General features: G+C 34.6%; 1 protein-coding gene across 1 annotated transcript in view; it reads right to left on the bottom strand.

Moving 5' to 3' along the window:
- Nucleotides 1-336: 336 nt before the first annotated feature.
- Nucleotides 337-23,787, bottom strand: part of LOC133191599 (cytoplasmic dynein 2 intermediate chain 1-like) — a 33,630-nt gene continuing 10,179 nt past the window's right edge. The window contains exons 13-36 of the mRNA XM_061327345.1: nucleotides 23,288-23,317; nucleotides 22,327-22,383; nucleotides 19,238-19,294; nucleotides 19,029-19,091; nucleotides 17,767-17,853; nucleotides 17,251-17,514; nucleotides 16,916-17,027; nucleotides 15,779-15,879; nucleotides 13,136-13,256; nucleotides 12,588-12,664; nucleotides 11,909-11,985; nucleotides 11,590-11,665; nucleotides 10,992-11,100; nucleotides 9,493-9,565; nucleotides 9,267-9,295; nucleotides 8,891-8,955; nucleotides 6,991-7,109; nucleotides 6,377-6,458; nucleotides 5,966-6,032; nucleotides 5,786-5,844; nucleotides 5,332-5,377; nucleotides 4,420-4,603; nucleotides 4,058-4,124; nucleotides 337-1,827 (exon numbers count right to left, since the gene is read on the bottom strand). Coding sequence (XP_061183329.1) covers nucleotides 1,717-1,827; nucleotides 4,058-4,124; nucleotides 4,420-4,603; nucleotides 5,332-5,377; nucleotides 5,786-5,844; nucleotides 5,966-6,032; nucleotides 6,377-6,458; nucleotides 6,991-7,109; nucleotides 8,891-8,955; nucleotides 9,267-9,295; nucleotides 9,493-9,565; nucleotides 10,992-11,100; nucleotides 11,590-11,665; nucleotides 11,909-11,985; nucleotides 12,588-12,664; nucleotides 13,136-13,256; nucleotides 15,779-15,879; nucleotides 16,916-17,027; nucleotides 17,251-17,514; nucleotides 17,767-17,853; nucleotides 19,029-19,091; nucleotides 19,238-19,294; nucleotides 22,327-22,383; nucleotides 23,288-23,317 — 2,133 coding nt within the window. The 3' untranslated portion in view covers nucleotides 337-1,716. The remainder of the gene's footprint in view (nucleotides 1,828-4,057; nucleotides 4,125-4,419; nucleotides 4,604-5,331; nucleotides 5,378-5,785; nucleotides 5,845-5,965; nucleotides 6,033-6,376; nucleotides 6,459-6,990; nucleotides 7,110-8,890; nucleotides 8,956-9,266; nucleotides 9,296-9,492; nucleotides 9,566-10,991; nucleotides 11,101-11,589; nucleotides 11,666-11,908; nucleotides 11,986-12,587; nucleotides 12,665-13,135; nucleotides 13,257-15,778; nucleotides 15,880-16,915; nucleotides 17,028-17,250; nucleotides 17,515-17,766; nucleotides 17,854-19,028; nucleotides 19,092-19,237; nucleotides 19,295-22,326; nucleotides 22,384-23,287; nucleotides 23,318-23,787) is intronic.

Genomic DNA, 23,787 nt, shown 5'->3' with positions numbered 1-23,787 from the left:
CCTGTAAATCATAGTTTTGTCGAGAAATGTAAAATGTCTACTCGGTAGACCTCATATTTACCCTACAAAATTTCTGGAATCCAGGAGCTTCCGGGGGCTTTGCCCCCTGGGCCCCCACCAGGGCTTCGCACTGGACCCACTGGGGATCTCAAGGCCGCCCCCCCCCCGGACCTCCTGCCTACTTTTTGCGCCTCCCCTTAAACTTCAATTCCTGGATCCGCGCCTGCCATGTAATTCGGAGCTGGATACCTTGTGTTATTATTATACTATAAGTTAAAAAAATTATTTCCGAAATAAGTTCCTGTGCAATAAATATAAATAATTAATTTCCACACATACAATAAAGAAATAATTTATTCAAGATTTTTGCAACAAATAATTTATAAACAGTGTATATGTATATTTTGGACCATGTTAATAAAATTACGACTACAGTGAATATTGGACGGCTTGATAGAAAACAACAGAATTGTTCAGTACATCACTGATCAGCGATCGGGGGGGGGGGGGGGGGGGGGGGGGGGTCCTCAATCACTAAGCACAGCTTAGTAACAGTCAAACAAAAGAACAAATAGCTGGTCATCTAAGTTGATGATTAAGTACTCACAAAAAAATCAAACAAAAACAAAATGAAATGACCCTATGGTGCCCTTATCATATTTAGTACTGTAAACCTTAGCAGTATGGACAGAAACTTCAAAATGTCTACAAACATAATTTTCTTTGCATTCATTCAATTGCAACTTTGCATAAAACACTAGCAGTTCATATTTTTTAAGAACTACAGGCATGTAAAATGACTGCATCATTATAAATCCTTTTGTCAAAACAACTTCAGAAAAAATACACAAGTACTTGAGACAAGAGATCTTAAGAGATTTGACATAAAACAGTAGACTTTTTATGGTTAGGACTCTTGTGTTAAGTATACATGTATACCACAACAATTACCACTTAAAAAATGACTCATTCTCAACATCCTGTAATTACTGCATACACTGTCATTCATATATAAATACATCACTACTTTCTATAAAAAAGAGAGTCCTATGGGCCTTTACGCTCACCTGAGTAGGAGTTTCTCAAGATATGACAAACTCATCCAGACGTGAAGCTAGAACTCTGGACTCGTGTGACATGAATTTTACAATTTAGAAAGGATTATCTCTTCACTATCATGAAAAAATTTCTAGATGGAATGGAGTAGAAAAGATTTTTAAATTGTATTGAATAAATGATCAACTTAGCTCTATCCTCTCATTTGAACTCTTGGGATACACATTTCAGAAATTTGGTAAAGAGCAAATAGCTTACTACCACCATGCAGAAATTTTGCATGGATAATGTCAGGGAGAAAAAAATAAGATTTTGTAGGAACACTGTATGAGGAAAGGTCCACCTGTATGACCAACTGAACCCTACCCTGGGGTCTACCCGAGGGTCTGAATTCTGGATTCTGAGGAGGACCTAGTGACTCAGATGACCTAATAAAGCAGTTTTATAGCATTCAACTGAACCTGTGTATAACTTGTGCCATTTGTCTGAATTCTGGACAGAAAACTAATAAAAATATATTATAAACAGGATATCATCACTAACACAATTTCAGGAAGAGGTGCAAATTTTCTGTTCAGCATATAAAACAAATTTGCAGATAATTATCACAGATAGTTCTGAGGTCAGTTGTCATGGAGATTCCTAGACTGTGAACTTTTTTTAGAATCTGGCTAGATACGATGGAAGGAATTCATCCTCCAGTGTCTGTTGTTCTCTGTAGTCCTTAGCTATTGTGTGTATATGGTTCACGCCTGACTCCAGACAGATCAGCTGTACAAACAATAAACATAGATATCATCAATATATTGTGTGTATCTGTGTCAGACCTGACTCCAGACAGATCAGCTGTACAAACAATAAACATAGATATCATCAATATATTGTATGTATCTGTGTCACCCCAGACTCCAGACAGATCAGCTGTACAAACAATAAACATAGATATCATCAATATATTGTATGTATCTGTGTCACCCCAGACGCCAGACAGATCAGCTGTACAAACAATAAACAGAGATATCATCAATATATTGTGTGTATCTATGTCAGACCTGACTCCCGACAGATCAGCTGTACAAACAATAAACATAGATATCCTCAATATATTGTATGTATCTGTGTCACCCCAGACTCCAGACAGATCAGCTGTACAAACAATAAATATAGATATCATCAATATATTGTTTGTATCTGGTTCATGCCTGACTCCAGACAGATCAGCTGTACAAACAATAAACAAAGATATCATCTATATATTGTATGTACCTGTGTCAGGCCAGACTCCAGACAGATCAGCTGTACAAACAATAAACATAGATATCATCAATATATTGTATGCATCTGTGTCACCCCAGACTCCAGACAGATCAGCTGTACAAACAATAAACAAAGATATCATCAATATATTGTATGTATCTGTGTCACCCCAGACTCCAGACAGATCAGCTGTACAAACAATAAACAAAGATATCATCAATATATTGTATGTATCTGTGTCTCCCCAGACTCCAGACAGATCAGCTGTACAAACAATAAACAGAGATATCATCTATATATTGTATGTATAAACAGAGATATCATCAATATATTGTATGTATCTGTGTCAGACCTGACTCCAGACAGATCAGCTGTACAAACAATAAACAAAGATATCATCAATATATTGTATGTATCTGTGTCTCCCCAGACTCCAGACAGATCAGCTGTACAAACAATAAACAGAGATATCATCTATATATTGTATGTATAAACAGAGATATCATCAATATATTGTATGTATCTGTGTCAGACCTGACTCCAGACAGATCAGCTGTACAAACAATAAACAAAGATATCATCAATATATTGTTTGTATCTGTGTCTCCCTAGACTCCAGACAGATCAGCTGTACAAACAATAAACAGAGATATCATCTATATATTGTATGTATCTGTGTCAGGCTGACTCCAGACAAATCAGCTGTACAAACAATAAACAAAGATATCTTCTATATATTGTATGTATCTGTGTCTCCCCAGACTCCAGACAGATCAGCTGTGCAAACAATAAACATAGATATCATTAATATATTGTATGTATCTGTGTCAGACCTGACTCCAGACAGATCAGCTGTACAAACAATAAACATAGATATCCTCAATATATTGTATGTATCTGTGTCTCCCCAGACTCCAGACAGATCAGCTGTACAAACAATAAACATAGATATCATCGATATATTGTATGTATCTGTGTCACCCCAGACTCCAGACAGATCAGCTGTACAAACAATAAACATAGATATCATCGATATATTGTATGTATCTGTGTCACCCCAGACTCCAGACAGATCAGCTGTACAAACAATAAACAGCGATATCATCAATATATTGTATGTATCTGTGTCACCCCAGACTCCAGACAGATCAGCTGTACAAACAATAAACAGAGATATCATCAATATATTGTATGTATCTGTGTCTCCCCAGACTCCAGACAGATCAGCTGTACAAACAATAAACATAGATATCCTCAATATATTGTATGTATCTGTGTCACCCCAGACTCCAGACAGATCAGCTGTACAAACAATAAACAGAGATATCATCAATATATTGTATGTATCTGTGTCACCCCAGACTCCAGACAGATCATTGAAAACATTAAATTTGTTGTCATCCAAGGACAGTAAAGTGACTGATTTAACAATTTCAGTGTTCTGTCAAATTGGACTCTATCTATATATAGATGAAACAAAAAATGTAAATGTATTTTATTTGGTGTGTACGATATTTGGCAGAACTTGACTTTTCAGCAAGTTTGTGTAGATTTGAGTTAGAGCTTTCTAAATGTACTTTGTATGAATATTTATAGATGAGACATTTAGCAATGTACTTGATTTAGCAGAAGCTGCTTTCCATAAAGACACTAAATAGAATACAAGGCCAAATGTAAAATGTATACAGTAACCTTCCTACATGTATGTCAAGTTATTCAAAATGTTATTAACTGAAGCCATTACCATTTGAGGATTTCGACCTCCATGTCCGGCTTGTCTGACATCAGATGTAAAGGACAGACAGGTTACCCTATAACACAACACAGAGAAAAATCAAAGATGAAGATAAAAATTCAATTATTTATCAATAAACAATGCAATAATTCAAACAGACTGAGCCATTTTTAAAAAAATACTGCATATTTTACCAAGCCAAAAAAAAATCCAAACCACATGATAAAATGTTGCTAATATGTTGACAGTTTCTATTTTTGTAATACCTGGCATCATTTGACAGTCTCTATTTTTGTAATACCTGGCCTCATTTGACAGTTTCTATATTTGTAATACCTGGCATCACTTGACAGTTTCTATTTTTGTAATACCTGGCATCATTTGACAGAGTTTCTATTTTTGCAGGCATGGAATCCCCCTCTAGAAGATCAAACGTGTACAGTCGACTGTTATCATCTAAAACGTAGAACACACAGGGTCTGCTCTGGGACCACCTAGCACACTTCACCCCCATGGTGCCCCAAACTCGGGATGGCCATGACACCAGAGCTGTGTCTAAGGACAGAAACCAACTCATTGTAGGCAATCTCATTAGTGCTCAATTCACCATTTAATAATCAATTATTACACTGTATCATGGTATAAAACACTATGTGTGCTTATAATGTGCTTTAGCATTTTATAAAAATTAGGTATCCACTCTTGTTGTGTGTAATACAATGTTGTATGTCAAAAAAAATTTGATTTTATAACAGTTGACTTCATATTTTGCATGATATTCCTGCATTAATACAATTGTTTATTTCAAAGATTTTTTTTTAGGAAACCATCTTTGGAATCTTAATATTTAAGAAATGAGTTTATAATCATGATGACATTTTTTTTCACAAGCCATATATTGTGATATGTGTAACCATTTCGAAAAATCACAGTAACTTACATTGCAAATGTGACTTTATACATGTATAACTTCTGAGAATTAAATATACAAATCTGTTTGCCTCAAATTAGCCTAGGACACTTTTCATGTGTTTCTATGTAACAATGGCTACTGTAATTTCTCCTTGCACAAAAGAGTTTTATGCAATTGTGACACCATAACTGTATGAATCTAATTTCTTTTCATGAAAGCACATGAGAAGATGAACTTGTAGAATAATACAAAAGAATCAAAAGCAGTCCTATGGTTAATATCAGAAAGTCATCATTGTTTTCCCTGTCATTCCAGAGGGGGGGGGGGGGGGTGATGACATTTACAGATTTTGAATGAATTTGATATTTACCTGTTTTTGTGCTGAATAAATGAACATCTCCATCTCCTGTTGTAACCTGTAAATAACCAGGTATGTTTAATTATGTAACCTGTTAATAGCCGGTATGTTTAATCATGTTACCTGTAAATAACCAGGCATGTTAAATCATGTACACAAACCCCTAAATAACCAGGTATGTTTAATCATGTAACCTGTAAATAACCAGGTATGTTTAATCATGTAACCTGTAAATAACCAGGTATGTTAAATCATGTAACCTGTAAATAATCAGGTATGTTTAATCATGTACACAAACCCCTAAATAACCAGGTATGTTTAACGTTTAATCATGTATAAATACACATTTAAAAAATCTGTCTTATTAAGTTATTCAATGTCTCTGATGATGCTATAGTAATCAATGTTTAAATTACCTGGATAGTTCATTACAGATGCTACATTCATTTAAATAATAACAACTTACCAAGAAACAAGGATGAGAGAATGGGGAGAAATCAATTGTTTTAATGTCCACAGGAGCATCTACAACAAAAACACAATCACACTAATTCACACGGAAGTTGAGATAAAGTCTGTAAAAGAACATTCTACTTTCTGATGATATAACAACCTACCAAAGGAAATCTCTTACAGAACTACTTACCATTGAGAGCAGTAAATGTTCTAGGGTAAGCTCTTGATCCAAATCGTAGACCATGGTACACAAAACCCTGAAACAAGACAAGTGTTCAGCTATTACCTATTACAGAACACATGCAGTAATGCTAAACAAAAAAAATTTTCATAAAGTTGTCCACTATTGTAATACTACAATCCATAATCAGTTCTTCTCTTCTCAAAAACAATGCAGAAATTTTTAACAGAGCTAGTTCCTATCCCTTCCATTTTTTAACTACTTTTAAACAACCTTTTCTCTGTTCAGTATATACAGGGTATCAATAAAACAAATGTCAGTCAAAAGCTACAAAACTAAATGCTATAAAACCTGACTTTAAATATTTTTTTCTGATTCTGATCTTCAGTACTTTGTTAACCTTGAAACAGAGGTCAATACCTTCTCAGTTCCAACATAAAAGTGATTCAGATCTCCAGGTGATAACTGTAACTCAAACGATCTCAATGGCTCAGACTTCTCTCTGAAATTGTAAAATAAATATCCACTCTATCTCTAAAATAAACAGGAATTCGCTATAAACATGCATTATATTTGATGAGACTGCTTTGGTTCCTTGATTTCTGGATATCAACTCTGTGTAGGTAAAGATCCCTGAAGGAACATCATCATGTAATGTGATGATACGTACGTAGAAGGGTTCTATAGATAATTACCAGAATAAACCCAGTAGATAATTACCTGAGGGAGGTCTTAAAATGATGACCTGAGGGGGTTCTTCTGATAATTACCTGAGGGGGTTCTGTAGTTCTTCAGATAATTACCTTAGGGGGTTCTGTAGTTCTTTATATAATTATCTTAGGGGGTTCTGTAGTTCTTTAGATAATTACCTTAGGGGGTTCTGTAGTTCTTTAGATAATTACCTGAGGGGGTTCTGTAGTTATTTAGATAATTACCTGAGGGGGTTCTGTAGTTCTTCAGATAATTACCTGAGGGGGTTCTGTAGTTCTTTAGATAATTACCTGAGGGGGTTCTGTAGTTCTTTAGATAATTACCTGAGGGGGTTCTGTAGTTGGATGGAGGAACTCAACACTAGTTTAATTCTCCCTCCTGGGGACAGTCCAAGGTCAAATTCCGATCCTGCCATGTCTGGACTAGAAATCTCCGCGACAACCTGAATACAACAATTCATCTGGATTACTTATATTGGCTGATGAACACAGTTTATCAAAACTTAAAACTAGGCTTTGTTTATTTTTCTAAATGTGCCATAATACAGTCTCTGAAATGCTCCACTACTTCCATGCTACTGGTGAGCAGAGAGCTGACACAGATAAACATGTAGTAAAACTACTTCAATGGAGCACATGTTGAGCAAATCTAATGGAGTCTGATTGGTACCAGTACAGAGAGCAAAAGCTAAATGTAAGATAAACAAAATACCAATCATCCCTTGTATTCCATTGTTACTCTTACTTTTATCATATATTTATTTGTAATGAAAGCATTGATTCGGATGAATACATGGAATCAATAATATCAATAACTACAACACAAACAAACTCATTTTCTTGATTAATCTTGTATACTGATAATTTGTAAAAATATATATATATTCTTTCATTTTACAATCAATAAAGTTTTGATCTATGTGTAAGAGGATTCAAAAATTAATCAAAAGCATTGATTTATTTTTATTTTGCACATCGGTCCATTCTATAATTATTTTAGGCAAATGCATAATAACTTTCACTTTAAGAGTGAATAATTAGTTAATTATTGATGGAGAGAAAATAGGGAGGAAACAGAGCACAGTGAAAAGTGTGGGAATGTGGTAAACGGCATCTTCGCTAGCCAAGGGTTTCTGATACGCTACTCCCCTCATAAGCCCTTGGCATACGGTGTTAAAAAAAGTTGGGATTTTTTTCTCAAGTTGTGATTGGAGTTGGTCGACATCGTTCGACCAATCAGCAATTGTTTTTTGTAAATGACGATATTTGCATTCGGGATATATCTTGACTCTTTAATATCGGGAATGAAAAACGCAAGTAAACAACGATCCGTAAAATAACATGCCATTCTATGAATAGCTATATGGTGTCATCCAATATCTTAAGCTACGTGCAAAATATGTGATTAAGAATCAATACTGAAGATGTAGATTTGCATTTTAACATGTTTAAATAACAAAGCAACATAACTCAATACCCTCTTGTTAATTATTCTTTAAAAACATTATTTTTTTAAATACGCTTTTTATTTCTGTCGATGACGCAATCTGTGTAAGAATCGTGATCACGTGACGAAAACAATCCCGTCTTTTGTCAGCACCGTATGCCAAGGGTTTATGAGGAGAGTAGCGTATCAGAAACCCTTGGCTAGCGAAGATGGGCAAACGGTGAGTGAATAGAGAACACAATAAAGTGAAAAGTGAGTTAAAGCACTGAGTGAACAGAGAGCGTAATGAAATGAAAGGTGAGTTAATGCACTAAGTGTACATAAAGCAAAATAAAGTGAAAGGTGAGTCAACACACTGAGTGAACAGAGAGCACAATATAGAGAAAGGTGAATGATGCACTGCACTGACTGAACAGAGAGCACAATAAAGAGAAACGTGATTGATGCGCTGCACTGACTGAACAGAGAGCACAATAAAGTGAAAGGTGATTGATGCGCTGCACTGACTGAACAGAGAGCACAATATAGAGAAAGGTGATTGATGCGCTGCACTGACTGAACAGAGAGCACAATAAAGTGAAAGGTGATTGATGCGCTGCACTGACTGAACAGAGAGCACAATATAGAGAAAGGTGATTGATGCGCTGCACTGACTGAACAGAAAGCACAATAAAGTGAAAGGTGAGCTAATACACTGAGTGAATGGAAAGGAAAACAATATACAGGTAGTGGTACATTTAAGGGCCGTACATTTCATAAAAACAAGGAATAATTTACCCAGAATTTCAGAACGCCAAGCTCTTCACAGGAAACAAGCTGGAAGCTCAGACCACCAGAGGAATCTAAAAAGGAATATATACAACATGTAAAGTGATGTGTTCCTCCTGTCTGTGGGTTCAAAACTGAAGCATAAAAGAAGCCATGTCATGTAAATGTGACCTAATTTTACTATATGTGTTAATGTCTAACATTCTTACCTTCATGAGAATCGTGTGTATCTGAATCACTGTGTTATAGGTAGGCTATATTACCTGTGTTATATGTGTTAATGTATAACATTCTTACCTTCATGAGAATCGTGTGTATCTGAATCACTGTGTTATAGGTAGGCTATATTACCTGTGTTATATGTGTTAATGTCTAACATTCTTACCTTCATGAGAATCGTGTGTATCTGAATCACTGTAAAGAAAACAAAATACTAAATAACATCTTTTTAAAAGGAATTAAAAAAAATCTTTATTTGTAAACAGCAGAAAATGATATTTTCTTTTGAAAAACCAATTATAGTATATCAATATACAAGTTTACCTGTCTGTGTAAGATACAACAGGACTAAGGGTGGTAACCAATTATAGTATATCAATATACAAGTTTACCTGTCTGTGTAAGATACAACAGGACTAAGGGTGGTGACAGGGCTCTGATGATTCTTCACCTCATTAATACCAGCTGTAAAAACAGATCATAAACTTGTTAATTTACTAGCCTTCATTTCAATACCAGCTGTACAGATAGTAAACCTCTTAAAGACTTCAATTCAGCCAGAAGAAAAAAAACCCAGAAGTCTCTGACGAGACTGTAGCTCTACTGGTTGGTCTTATAAAGGAAGATAAAAGTAGCACTTGGACTTGAAACTTTGCAACAGCAATAAATAGAATAATGATCCTTGGTTTTGTCTCTTTTTATGGCAAGATTTATTGCAATCAGACTAAAACTGTAGCAGGAGTAGCCTTTTTAAACAATTTTACAGAAATTTCGATTTAAGTAACCATGGCAACATTATTCAACAAAATCAAAAACAATAACATCAATTATGTATCTCAGTGTAGTCTACTTGTATGCAAAGTTAAACTGAAATCAGACAAAAAGTGTAGGAGGAGTAGCGTTTTGAAAGTATTTCAAGAAAATTTCTATTTTTAGTAACCATGGCAACACCGTCCATCAAAATCCAAAACTGGTATAGAGAATTATGTATCTTAGTGTATCCTACTTGTGTGCTAAGATATACTAAAATCAGACCAAAACTGTACGAGGAGTAGCATTTTGAAGGTATTTCAAGGAATTTTTTATTTATAGTAACCAAAGCAACACTGTTCATCGAAATCAAAACAGATATCAAGAGTTATTTTAGTGTAGTCTACTTGTTTGCCATGTTATATTGAAATCAGACAAAAACTATAGAAGGAGTAGTGTTTTGAAAGTTTTTCACAGAAATTTCTATTTTTAGTAACCAAGGCAACACCATTTATTGAAATCAAAAACCAATATACAGAATTATGTATCTTAGTATAGTCTACTTGTGTGCTAAGTTATACTGAAATCAGATCAAAACTGTAGGAGGAGTAGCGTTTTGAAAGTTTTTCACAGAAATTTCTATTTTTAGTAACCATGGCAACACCGTTCATTGAAATCAAAAAATGATATAAAAAAATTATGTAATACTATCTTAGCGTAGTCTACTTGTGTGCTAAGTTATATTGATATCAGACAAAAACTGTAGGAGTAGTAGCATTATGAAAGTATTTCCAAGAAATTTCTATTTTTAGTAACCATGGCAACACCATTCATTGAAATCAAAAACCGATAAACAGAATTATGTATCTTTGTGTAGTCTACTTATGTGCTAACTTATATTGAAATCAAACCAATATGGTAGGAGGAGTAGCGTTTTGAAAAATTGTTTACAGACGGACAGACAGACGGACAGACAATGGACACCTTACTATCGCATAAGCTCTTCTATTCTCTGACCAGTAGAGCTAAACATTCAGAACATATAACTAAGAAATACAAATAATCCTTCATATGTATTACCCGTACAATAGGTAAAATACACAACTAAGAAATAAGTACTAATAAAAGTAAAATATCCCACCTGTGTTATAGGTAGGATATCGTAGTAAGTGGTCCGAGTTCTCGTATTTTATAGATTTGTGTAAAGCTGGTGGCTCTCTGAGATCCCAGGCACAGACTGAACCATCCACCTACAAACAACATCATCTATACAAATATAAACAATTAAACAGAAAAGACACAACACACTGAACCTTCCACCTACAAACAACATCATCCATATAAACACTTAAAACAGAAAAGACACAACACACAGAACCATCCACCTACAAACATCATCCATACAAATAGGAATGCTTTAACAGGAAAGACACAGCATTTCAAACTAACTTATCATTTATCTATTAAATGTAACCAAGTCTCCCTTATTCCATATACAGTAAAACACCCTTGAAGTGAAGTGCCAGGGATGAACAATAGTGATGTGTTATATATATAAATGTGATTTGATATATCCATTAAGTTCATTTAAAACTACAGGAAATGAAAATCATTTCACTGTAATGATGAATTCATTATGAACATGTTTGCTGTAGCCATATTTTACTCTATAGGTATTATGTCTATCATTGGATGATCCCAGCATGTGACTAAATAAAAAGAATTACACTCCTACTTACCATCCCAGCAAAGACTAGAGTCGTCTTGTACGGACTGAAACAACAGCAAACCGGCTGTGATTCACAGGCGAGGATCCTACACAGGAGAACAAAGCAAAATCACACAAAGTACTGAATCTATACAGCCCTAGAGTACAATATAAAGGCAGTTCTAAAATAAATATTTGGTGAAATCTGGTTTACTTATGTTACTTCCAAGTTACTTATGAATACATGTAATATTTTTTTCTTTCATGCAACAACAATGAATAAAGACAAACTGTATCTACAAGAAGTCCTCTGACAGATAATATTTTATCAGTGATTTAGGACTATGTACCTTTGAGGATAAGATGGTTCATTTGTGTTCCACACACAGATAATACCCTTCCTGTCCACAGGATTAGACTCAGAGGCCTGAAATAAACAAAACAGAGATCATTCCTATTTACATCTTCTCACATCAATCCTTATACTCAAAGCTGACTCTAATACAATGCTGTCTGAGAGTGTTCGAAATTAACACAGCAAAGTTCCCCCCCCCCTAAAATTATCACTCGGAATAGAATAGGGCTGGGACGATACAACTTTTTCTATATCGATACGTATCCCGATATTTGAGCCACGATAGGATATGTATCACGATATGCTTAATTGGTTATAAATTCTTTTTTTATATCGAAATGAACAAAACATTTCTTCACAAATAAGAATAATTTATTCAAAGAAATTGTATACCTTTTGTAAAACTTAATTATTTTACACAAGTGGTGTTAATTATTATGTATTTCATATTTATATTTATATTAAGCATATTTATTTTATATATTAAACCCAAAATGTTAAGTAAACAAAGAAAAACATATGTCAGAATTTTTTGGGCGATATTTCGATATTTCTTCATATGTATCGATATGCGTATCATCCTCACATTGAATCGATATTATCGATATCTCGATATATCGTCCCAGCCCTAGAATAGAATATAAAGCCAGATGTGGTCAGTTATAGATATTTACCTCTGCACACTTGCTATAGGCTGTAAGTAAGTAGTTTGGCTGGGTGGGAGAAAAATGGGCAAATTCTACACAGCGTCCTGGAAACAGAAACAAAATACATGTAAACCAAATTACAACATCTATATGCACTTCATTTTATGTATTTATCAATAATTGTTCACTGAATTATATACTAATCATCAAAGGCTAATGGATAAGTTAATTATAAGATAACAATTCTTAACTTGCCAATGAAGGGCAAGTTCACAATAAGTTTCTCACTCAAGTTTATACTCACCCATGAGTAAAGAAAGACAAGTTAATTGTCAGTACCCTTCTCACTCAGGAGCAGAATCACCATTAAGATAGCTTTGAGTATCCCTAAATGACATTCACACTTACCCTTAGTAAATACAGACATGTTAGCTGTGAGTATGCCTTACTCAGACTCGCACTTTCCCTTGAGTATAGATAAACAAGTTAACTGTGAGTATCCCTAACTCATACTCAGATTTACCTTTGTGTATACAGAGACAAGTCAGCTGTGAGTATCCCTCACTCATACTTACCCTTGAGTATAGACAGACAAGTCAGCTGTGAGTACCCCTCACTCAGACTCAGATTTGTTCTATTTTCTGCTTTCTCCTGCCTCTGTTGATCTTTTTCCTCATCAAGAAGAATGGATATCACCTACAACCACAATCATTCTGTAATCTGATCTCAGTCTGTATAAGTTAACCTGATCATATATACCTTGGGAGGGATTTTTATGACAGTGAGTCGCTTAATACAGTGGATCTCTATGGCAGTTTTAACTGTACATGAACAGTTTTTAAGATCCTTTGAACATTAAATGTGTATAATAATTTTTACATTTGAATTCAAAGCACAGGTGAAAATACAAATGTATACAAAACAAGAGGCCCATGGGCCACAGCGCTCACCTGAGTAACTTTGGCCTTACTGTTTTTCACCTGATTTCTCTCTCCCCCCCCCCCCCCCGGTAGTACTTATTGTGGTCCCACCCTACCCCCGGGGATCATGATTTGAACAATTGGAATCTACACTACCCCAGGATGCTTCCAAGTAAGTTTCAGCTTATCTGGCCCAGTGGTTCTTGAGAAGAAGATTTTTAAAGATTTTTCCTATATATTTCAATGTAAAACTTGGATTCCCTATTGTGGCCCCACCCTACCCCCGGGGGTCATGATTTGAATAATTTACAATTTACACTACCCCAGCATAATTCCACATAAGTTTCAGCTTTTCTGGCCCAGTGGTTCTTGAGAAGAAGATTTTTAAAGATTTTTCCTTTATATTTCAATGTAAAACTTGGATTCCCTATTGTGGCCCCGCCCTACCCCCGGGGGTCATGATTTGAACAATTTAGAATCTACACTACCCCAGCATGCTTCCACATAAGTTTCAGCTTTTCAGGTCCAGTGGTTCTTGAGAAGAAGAATTTTCAAAGATTTTTCTTATTAATTTCAATGTACAACTTGGACTCCCTATTATGGCCCCGCCCTACCCCCGGGGGTCATGATTTGAACAATTTAAAATCTACACTACCCCAGGATGCTTCCACATAAGTTTCAACTTTTCTTGCCCAGTGGTTCTTGAGAAGAAGATTTTTAAAGATTTTTCCTATATATTTCTATGTAAAACATTGATTCCACATTGTGGCCCCGCCCTACCCCCGGGGGTCATGATTTGAACAATTTAGAATCTACACTACCCCAGGATGCTTCCATATAAGTTTCAGCTTTACTGGCCCTTTGGTTCTTGAGAACAAGATTTTTTAATGACCCCACCCTATTTTTGTCTTCTCTTGATTATCTCCCCTTGTGAGGGGACTTGGCCCTTCATTTTAACAATTTAAATTCCCCTTCACCCAAGGATGCTTTGTACCAAGTTTGGTCAAAATTGGCCCAGTGGTTCTTGAGAAGAAGTCAAAAATGTGAAAAGTTTACAGACGGACGGACAGACAGACAGACAGACGGACGGATGGACGACGGACAAAATGTGATCAGAAAAGCTCACTTGAGCCTTCGGCTCAGGTGAGCTAAAAACCCTGTTTCATGAGTGTAATAAATTCCATATCCAATAAACTCCAAAATAATGACTTTTCTGTTTATTACATTTTCTTTGCCCCTGTCTTTTCTTAACATAGAGTCATAGGCTGTGACATCACAGCTGAGCAGTTGTGAGATGTCATAGCTAAGTGAGTGTGAGATTGAAAATTGTAAACATGGATTTTAACAATAATTTGGAGAAATTTGACAGTTTTAGTCCATGTCAGGATGGTTTTTTACTCTTACTACCTATACTGAGTAAAGTGTAAACGTACATGTACTTATTGACTCTTACTACCTATAGGGAGTACTGTAAAGTGTAAACGTACATGTACTTATTGACTCTTACTACCTATAGGGAGTACTGTAAAGTGTAAACGAACATGTACTTATCGACTCTTCCTACCTATAGGGAGAACTGTAAAGTGTAAATATTTACTCTTACTACCTATAGGGAGTAAAGTGTAAATATTTACTCTTACTACTTATAGGGAGTAATGTAAAGTGTAAACGTACTTATTTTAGTGGTAGTCATATGTCAGTGCCTTTCTCACTGCTTCTTATTTATGTACACACCAATGTGATTAAACCTAATACACGTCATTGTTAAACCTCAAGTTCACTAATTTATGATTGTAATAATCAGTTGAAGAGGATGATCGCACTAAATTTTAAGTGAGCTTATATATGTAAGTTTACAGTATTTTCTTTGTAACACTGTGCAGGGAAGGAAAATGGCTAGTTTTGAGTGTGTACCTGCCCGCCTTTTGCATGAACAAGTTCATACCTGCCCCACCTTTTGTGTATGAACGAGTTTGTACCTGCCCCAACTTTTATATGAATGAGTTCATACCTGCCCTGCCTTTCGTATGAACCAGTTTGTACCTGCCCTGCCCTCTATATGAACGAGTTTGTACCTACCCCACCTTTGTATGAATGAGTTTGCACCTGCCCCGCCTTTTGTATGAACAAGTTCGTACCTACCCCACCTTTTGTATGAATGAGTTCGTACCTGCCCCGCCTTCTGTATGAACGAGTTCATACCTGCCCCGCCCTCTGTATGAACGAGTTCGTACCTGCCCCGCCTTTTGTACTAACAAGTTCGTACCTGCCCCGCCTTTTGTACTAACGAGTTCGTACCTGCCCCGCCTTTTGTATGAAAGAGTTCAGTCGTCCCAGATCCTGCTGTTTGTTCTGCTGAGCTGTTTCCTCCTCGTCTAAATCCTTCTCACCATCTCCCCCTGTAATCACATGGAATCCCACATATAATGCACTCAGAATAAATAACAACATTATATTCCTCCTCATCTAAATCCTTCTCACCATCTCCCCCTGTAATCACATGGAATCCCACACATAATGCACTCAGAATAATAACAACATTATATAGACATACAAGAAAATGTCCAAGTCATTTAGGACTATGCAGTATGGTGAAAAAGGTTTAGATACTGCAACTCATGAAAGTAATGAAAGAAATTTTAGAAAATCTACATCTCTTAATCCTTTCCTTAACATTACACTGAGTTAACCTACATAGATATCTGTCTTTAAAGGGGCCTAGACACAGTTGCATTGTTTACATTTTAAATTCCTATGCTTATTCAAAAAAAAAAAAACCTGTTAAATGAATTGACCTTACATGAATATTCTTAGAATTCAATGACAATGACATTTTTCTTTACAACACGTCAATCATCTTTTGTAAACAGTGCATGGGCTCTGTTATTGTTTATGTTTACGTTTCACCGGGTGTGTTTTATTTGTTAAACTCTGCATACATCACTGAGCATGAACTGACAACACAAGTGAGTTGGTTTTGCTTTCTCACATTTCTACTCTGAATTCTCTGGATTATAGTTTTAATATTTTTCATTAATACACAACAAAATTTCTACTTTTCTTAAGGATAAAGTTTACTTTGTGGAAGTGCAAGGATATGTCTATCAAACACGTCCCAAAATTTGTAGTTTCAATAATTTCCAGATAAATGTCATTTCTGAATATGCTTTTATTATATTTCCATTTGAAATTCTATAGCAACATATAAGTCATGATATTGTACAGAAAATTTTAGAAAACATGAACTTCAAATCTGTGTCCAGGCCCCTTTAACCATCTCCCCATTTATGTTGTTAATACAATGTTGTTTGAACAGTATCTGATTATTCGACACAGCAAGATAAAATATATATATATATGTAAACTTGAATTCTCCCCTTGTTCTGTGTGTAAATGATCACTAAGTGTCTGTAGGTTAGTAACCCTAGTCCTTACTTCCACAGCCTGTGAAGTCCTCCGCCAGATGCTGGGTCCACTTCTGACGGACATCTATCTCCTCTGTCTGGATCTCTCGGTCTATGTTGTCATCATTAGTTTGGACATAAGCCTACAAAATCAGGTCAGAACACTGACTATTTATCTAGAATACAAATGTCTGACATTAAGGAGTACATGTAGTGATAAAAAAATCTAATAAATTGATAAAATTAATTTACAGGTACATCTTCTGAATACCTTAAGACAGTCACATACTTGTATATTATTATTTACATTTTAATATTCTTCATTCCATATTTATTACAATTAAAGCCTGTGGTGATTTCTCTAACCTGTTTGGTGTCTGTACGGCCAAAGCTTCGGATATAAAGGTCATATTCTTTAACAGGTGGAAGGTCAAACAGATCATATGATGAGACATCTAGTTCTATCATCTGTAGTAGGTCCTGGGCACGCTTGGCAGTCTTACTGTTGGCCTTACGACTAATGGCTCGCTGTCTGGCCCCGGTGAAATTAATCAAGCCACGAGTGACAGGTCGAGCGGGTTCCGAGTCTGAATCCTGATCATCATACTGTTTGTTGTATTGGTTATACCTCTGCAATTAAAAATTTACAAGGTCCAAATAATCATAAATTCAGACCAGACAGTTTACAATTCTTAAGCAATTTGATACAGTCAGATGGATACTTCATTTCATTCTTCATCCAAAAATCTACAACCTCTCAATCAAAATAAATATTTATTGATATTTCAAAAAGCCTACATTTTCTACTTTGAATATTGTCATCAGACTGAAGAATCAAAGCATGGACCACAATGAAGATTAATTTAGACTTTTACGACTTACAGGCGAGTCATTCCCTTGCCTCGAGTCCTGATACAATCTCTCATTCTCTTGATCGAGGGCCCGTAAGACTTCATCCATCTCGGAGTCCTATGAACAATAAGTATACTTACTCTGTAAATAATCACTGTTACATGTCATGTGATATATAAATATAAAAGTATCTATAACATGTGTCACTCGTAAAGCTTGAATTCAAACCCTTGTGACTGCTTTAGGAAATTATGAAAACTTAGCATTGTAGAATTAAATATTGCTCAGCTACATGTGCATGTACATGATTGCACATGTGTGTGTAAGGCATCTAATGAAGTGTTGGATAAGACAGGGTTTGAGAACAGACTGACAAGCAAAATATATTACTGGCCAGCTACACCTTCATTTACAAATTTAATTATATACATTATTGTTTATATAAGAATGATTTCAAAAAATCAACTTAAACTTACCCTGTGTCTTGTTTCTATTTATTGACTGTTGTAATTAAATTTTTTAAAAATTTCCTTTACAATGAAAACATTTTGTCATCAAATCTTTAAAAAAAAGGTGTAGTTTAAGACTTTAGGAGGCTTCAGTCTACATGATGTTACTATATCCAGTAAAATGGTATATGTTAATTACTGTAGATTCCTTATCTTTCGCGAGCACTTTAGCTTATTATCACAAAATGTCTCTTTAATGTCAAATAGTGAGAACATTAATTTGCGAGTAGACAGTTGATCTAGAAATTTTACATTGATTTCAGCACCATAAAAATAAAAAGAGTAATTTTATTTCGCAAGTGGTGCTTGTCGCGAAATTACGCGATATTTAATTCCTTGTGTATATTTAGGAATCTACAGTACACCATACAGGGTGCTTCTGTGAATTGTTGCAAGCATAAAGTGTCAATCAGAATGTGTCAACCAAGTGACAAATCTAAACACAGTTACACTGATTGTCATTAAACTTCAAATTCCACCCAACTGATAGAAGACAGAATGTACGTAAAGATCTAAATCTAAACATAGTTACACTGATTGTCATTAAACTTCAAATTCCACCCAACTGATAGAAGACAGAATGTACGTAAAGATCATCAGACAGATTTTATAAGTCTCCATAACATTAACTGTTTTGAAACAGCATAGAGGCACTGTAACCCAGCATTTCAATGCTCATTTACAACATCACTGATGGATTACAATACTAGTTTAAATTTACACAGCTGTTATTGATGCCTGACCACACACACACACACACACACAATACATCCAGATATTTACTGAGTAGTCCAGACCAGCTCCGCCTTTACGTGGCGTCTTTTGTAGATCATAATCTGACAATTGCTACATAAACAAAGGGATAATCTTAGACAAAGGCTAGGCAAGCACGAATAACAAGCAGTGTTAATATTTTTTTTAGCCCTTTTCCATTTATACTACAGTAAAATTCTACACATAAAGAACTATGAACAGAATATAAGATGTACTACCTTTCCTTTGACGACAGGTGTGTCATCTTCTTCCTCTTCAAAGTCATCTTCATAATCCTGAGCAAAAGATGAAAGAGTTAAAAGTTACATAATCAATGCACAAATAAGATCTTGGAGAAAACAAAGTACTCTGGGATGAGTGAAAATATTACTAAAACAAAGTATTCTGGGGTGAGTGTAAATATTACTAAAACAAAGTATTCTGAGGTGAGTGAAAATATTACTAAAACAAAGTATTCTGGGGTGAGTGTAAATATTTCTAAAACAAAGTACTCTGGGGTGAGTGTAAATATTACTGAAACAAAGTATTCTGGGGTGAGTGTAAATATTACTGAAACAAAGTATTCTGGGGTGAGTGACAATATTACTAAAACAAAGTATTCTGGGGTGAGTGTAAATATTACTGAAACAAAGTACTCTGGGATGAGTGAAAATATTACTAAAACAAAGTATTCTGGGGTGAGTGTAAATATTACTGAAACAAAGTATTCTGGGGTGAGTGAAAATATTTCTAAAACAAAGTATTCTGGGGTGTGTGTAAATATTACTGAAACAAAGTATTCTGGGGTGAGTGAAAATATTACTGAAACAAAGTACTCTGGGATGAGTGAAAATATTACTAAAACAAAGTATTCTGGGGTGAGTGACAATATTACTAAAACAAAGTATTCTGGGGTGAGTGTAAATATTACTGAAACAAAGTATTCTGGGGTGAGTGTAAATATTACTGAAACAAAGTACTCTGGGATGAGTGAAAATATTACTAAAACAAAGTATTCTGGGGTGAGTGTAAATATTACTGAAACAAAGTATTCTGGGGTGAGTGAAAATATTTCTAAAACAAAGTATTCTGGGGTGTGTGTAAATATTACTGAAACAAAGTATTCTGGGGTGAGTGAAAATATTACTGAAACAAAGTACTCTGGGATGAGTGAAAATATTACTAAAACAAAGTATTCTGGGGTGAGTGTAAATATTTCTAAAACAAAGTACTCTGGGGTGAGTGTAAATATTACTGAAACAAAGTACTCTGGGGTGAGTGTAAATATTACTGAAACAAAGTATTCTAGGGTGAGTGTAAATATTACTGAAACAAAGTACTCTGGGATGAGTGAAAATATTACTAAAACAAAGTATTCTGGGGTGAGTGAAAATATTACTGAAACAAAGTATTCTGGGATAAGTGTAAATATTACTGAAACAAAGTATTCTGGGGTGAGTGTAAATATTACTGAAACAAAGTACTCTGGGATGAGTGAAAATATTACTAAAACAAAGTATTCTGGGGTGAGTGTAAATATTACTGAAACAAAGTATTCTGGGGTGAGTGAAAATATTACTAAAACAAAGTATTCTGGGGTGAGTGAAAATATTACTGAAACAAAGTACTCTGGGGTGAGTGTAAATATTACTGAAACAAAGTATTCTAGGGTGAGTGTAAATATTACTGAAACAAAGTACTCTGGGATGAGTGAAAATATTACTAAAACAAAGTATTCTGGGGTGAGTGAAAATATTACTGAAACAAAGTATTCTGGGATAAGTGTAAATATTACTGAAACAAAGTATTCTGGGGTGAGTGTAAATATTACTGAAACAAAGTATTCTGGGGTGAGTGAAAATATTTCTAAAACAAAGTGTTCTGGGGTGTGTGTAAATATTACTGAAACAAAGTATTCTGGGGTGAGTGAAAATATTACTGAAACAAAGTACTCTGGGATGAGTGAAAATATTACTAAAACAAAGTATTCTGGGGTGAGTGTAAATATTACTGAAACAAAGTATTCTGGGGTGAGTGAAAATATTTCTAAAACAAAGTATTCTGGGGTGTGTGTAAATATTACTGAAACAAAGTATTCTGGGGTGAGTGAAAATATTACTGAAACAAAGTATTCTGGGGTGAGTGTAAATATTACTAAAACAAAGTATTCCGAGGTGATTTAAAATATTACTAAAACAAAGTATTCTGGGGTGAGTGTAAATATTACTGAAACAAAGTATTCTGGGGTGAGTGTAAATATTACTGAAACAAAGTATTCTGGGGTGAGTGACAATATTACTAAAACAAAGTATTCTGGGGTGTGTGTAAATATTACTAAAACAAAGTATTCTGGGGTGAGTGTAAATATTTCTAAAACAAAGTATTCTGGGGTGTGTGTAAATATTACTGAAACAAAGTATTCTGGGGTGAGTGAAAATATTACTGAAACAAAGTAATCTGGGGTGAGTGTAAATATTACTAAAACAAAGTATTCCGGGGTGAGTGAAAATATTACTAAAACAAAGTATTCTGGGGTGAGTGTAAATATTACTGAAACAAAGTATTCTGGGGTGAGTGTAAATATTACAGAAACAAAGTATTCTGGGGTGAGTGTAAATATTACTGAAACAAAGTACTCTGGGATGAGTGAAAATATTACTAAAACAAAGTATTCTGGGGTGAGTGTAAATATTACTGAAACAAAGTATTCTGGGGTGAGTGTAAATATTTCTAAAACAAAGTATTCTGGGGTGTGTGTAAATATTACTGAAACAAAGTATTCTGGGGTGAGTGTAAATATTACTAAAACAAAGTATTCCGAGGTGAGTGAAAATATTACTAAAACAAAGTATTCTGGGGTGAGTGTAAACATTACTAAAACAAAGTATTCTGGGGTGAGTGTAAATATTACTGAAACAAAGTATTCTGGGGTGAGTGACAATATTACTAAAACAAAGTATTCTGGGGCGAGTGTAAATATTACTGAAACAAAGTATTCTGGGGTGAGTGTAAATATTACTGAAACAAAGTATTCTGGGGTGAGTGTAAATATTACTAAAAAAGTATTCTGGGGTGAGTGTAAATATTACTGAAACAAAGTATTCTGGGGTGAGTGAAAATATTACTAAAACAAAGTATTCTGGGGTGAGTGAAAATATTACTAAAACAAAGTATTCTGCGGTGAGTGTAAATATTACTGAAACAAAGTATTCTGGGGTGAGTGAAAATATTACTGAAACAAAGTAATTCTGGGACAGTATTTTTTTTTATTGGTACATGTAGTTTATCTGTCTGCATGAAAAGTGACATTTACAAAGTTAAGACTGACCTCAAAATCGTCCTCATAATCACCGTAGCCATTTTCTTCCTCCTCGGGTTCATTCTCCTAAAACAATTCAATTATCTCACTCATACCATATACCATCTAATTTGTCATTAATTTTTATTCTTTAATTATAGATTGATTCATGGATTGAATTGCTTTTCATACAGATGAACTACTCCAACTCTAAGTTTTAATGTTTATAATGAGTCCACGCTTACAGTGAAGAGATTTTCATTCCCTTTAGTTCTAAAATATTATAAACTTATCATATATAACAAATAACATTTATAAACAAATAAAATTGTTCACCTGTGACACTTTGCTATAAGCATGTTTTACCGTATACCTGCATTTAGAAGGAAGTAGTTACTACAGGTCACCCCATTTTTTACAAAACCTTATTTTCATATAGTATTAATTTGGTGTTCATAAGCGAGACAAAATTTTCATGAAGTTCAGTTATTGTATTATACAGTCTTTAATAATGAAAATACACACATGAGAATGAAATTTTTTGTGGGCAGACAGTTTCATAATTATGTGAAAATAAAGTTCTTTTGAATGAAAAGTGATTTACAGTTCTTCCAACTTTTAAACAGTAAAATTATCCATGTACATTTATAACACTAAAAATTTAGCATGCACATTTAAGGAATCCATTAAAAATGTAGCTTAGCATGCAAACTATTGATGCAGTGCATTGTTATACATTTTATATTTTCTTTGTAAATTATCATACATGTATACATACATGCATGTAGGGGTCAAGCAATCCTCACCATTTTGTGAGCCCTTGTACCAATGTAACACAGGAAATACTGGATATTATCACTCAGATTTAAAAATCAAGTTGACCAAAGCTAATCAGTTACAAGGAACATGCAATATATAGGAGGTGATAAGCTTTTTAAGGGATATATAAAGCAATATAACTATAGTACTGTGTGCTTCAAACATGACTTACTCTCTTTCTGCTTGGTTTAGCCGATTTCCTCTGAAACATGATTTTTTACATGACTACATTTTAAACTCTTAGCACCTGCAATTTTGTTTGGTATATCACAATGAAACTAAACTTTCTTTATAAAGGACAGTGTATATGATTATATTGGAATTTGGCCCCTTATTTGATATAAAAATCAAAACACAGTTAAAATTGTAATAGTTTGCAATTAAGAACTTTAAATGATGCTTGTTTTAAAACCAGCATGAATTTTGATTCAAAGCATACACGGTCACAAGAGGGTGACAAAATAGAAAATTTTACTGAATTTCTTCAATTCTGATGGAATTCCATCAAATTGGAGATACCTTTCACTTCTAGGAACATAGAGAACAAGCTTGCCTATCTGAGATTTTCATACACGAGATGAATCTCATACTAGTGCAGGAAATACATGTTTATAAATCTGGTCGATATGCAAGCTTGTGCTCTGTGTTTTCTGAAACAAAATGTGCTTTAAA

The sequence above is a fragment of the Saccostrea echinata genome, unplaced genomic scaffold, assembly GCF_033153115.1.
Source record: "Saccostrea echinata isolate AGI-Se365-2 ecotype Australia unplaced genomic scaffold, CSIRO_AGI_Sech_v1 ptg000023l, whole genome shotgun sequence".
Lineage (NCBI taxonomy): Eukaryota > Metazoa > Mollusca > Bivalvia > Ostreida > Ostreidae > Saccostrea > Saccostrea echinata.
Note: the sequence above shows the minus strand (reverse complement) of the source record. Positions and strands in the feature narration are given on the sequence as shown.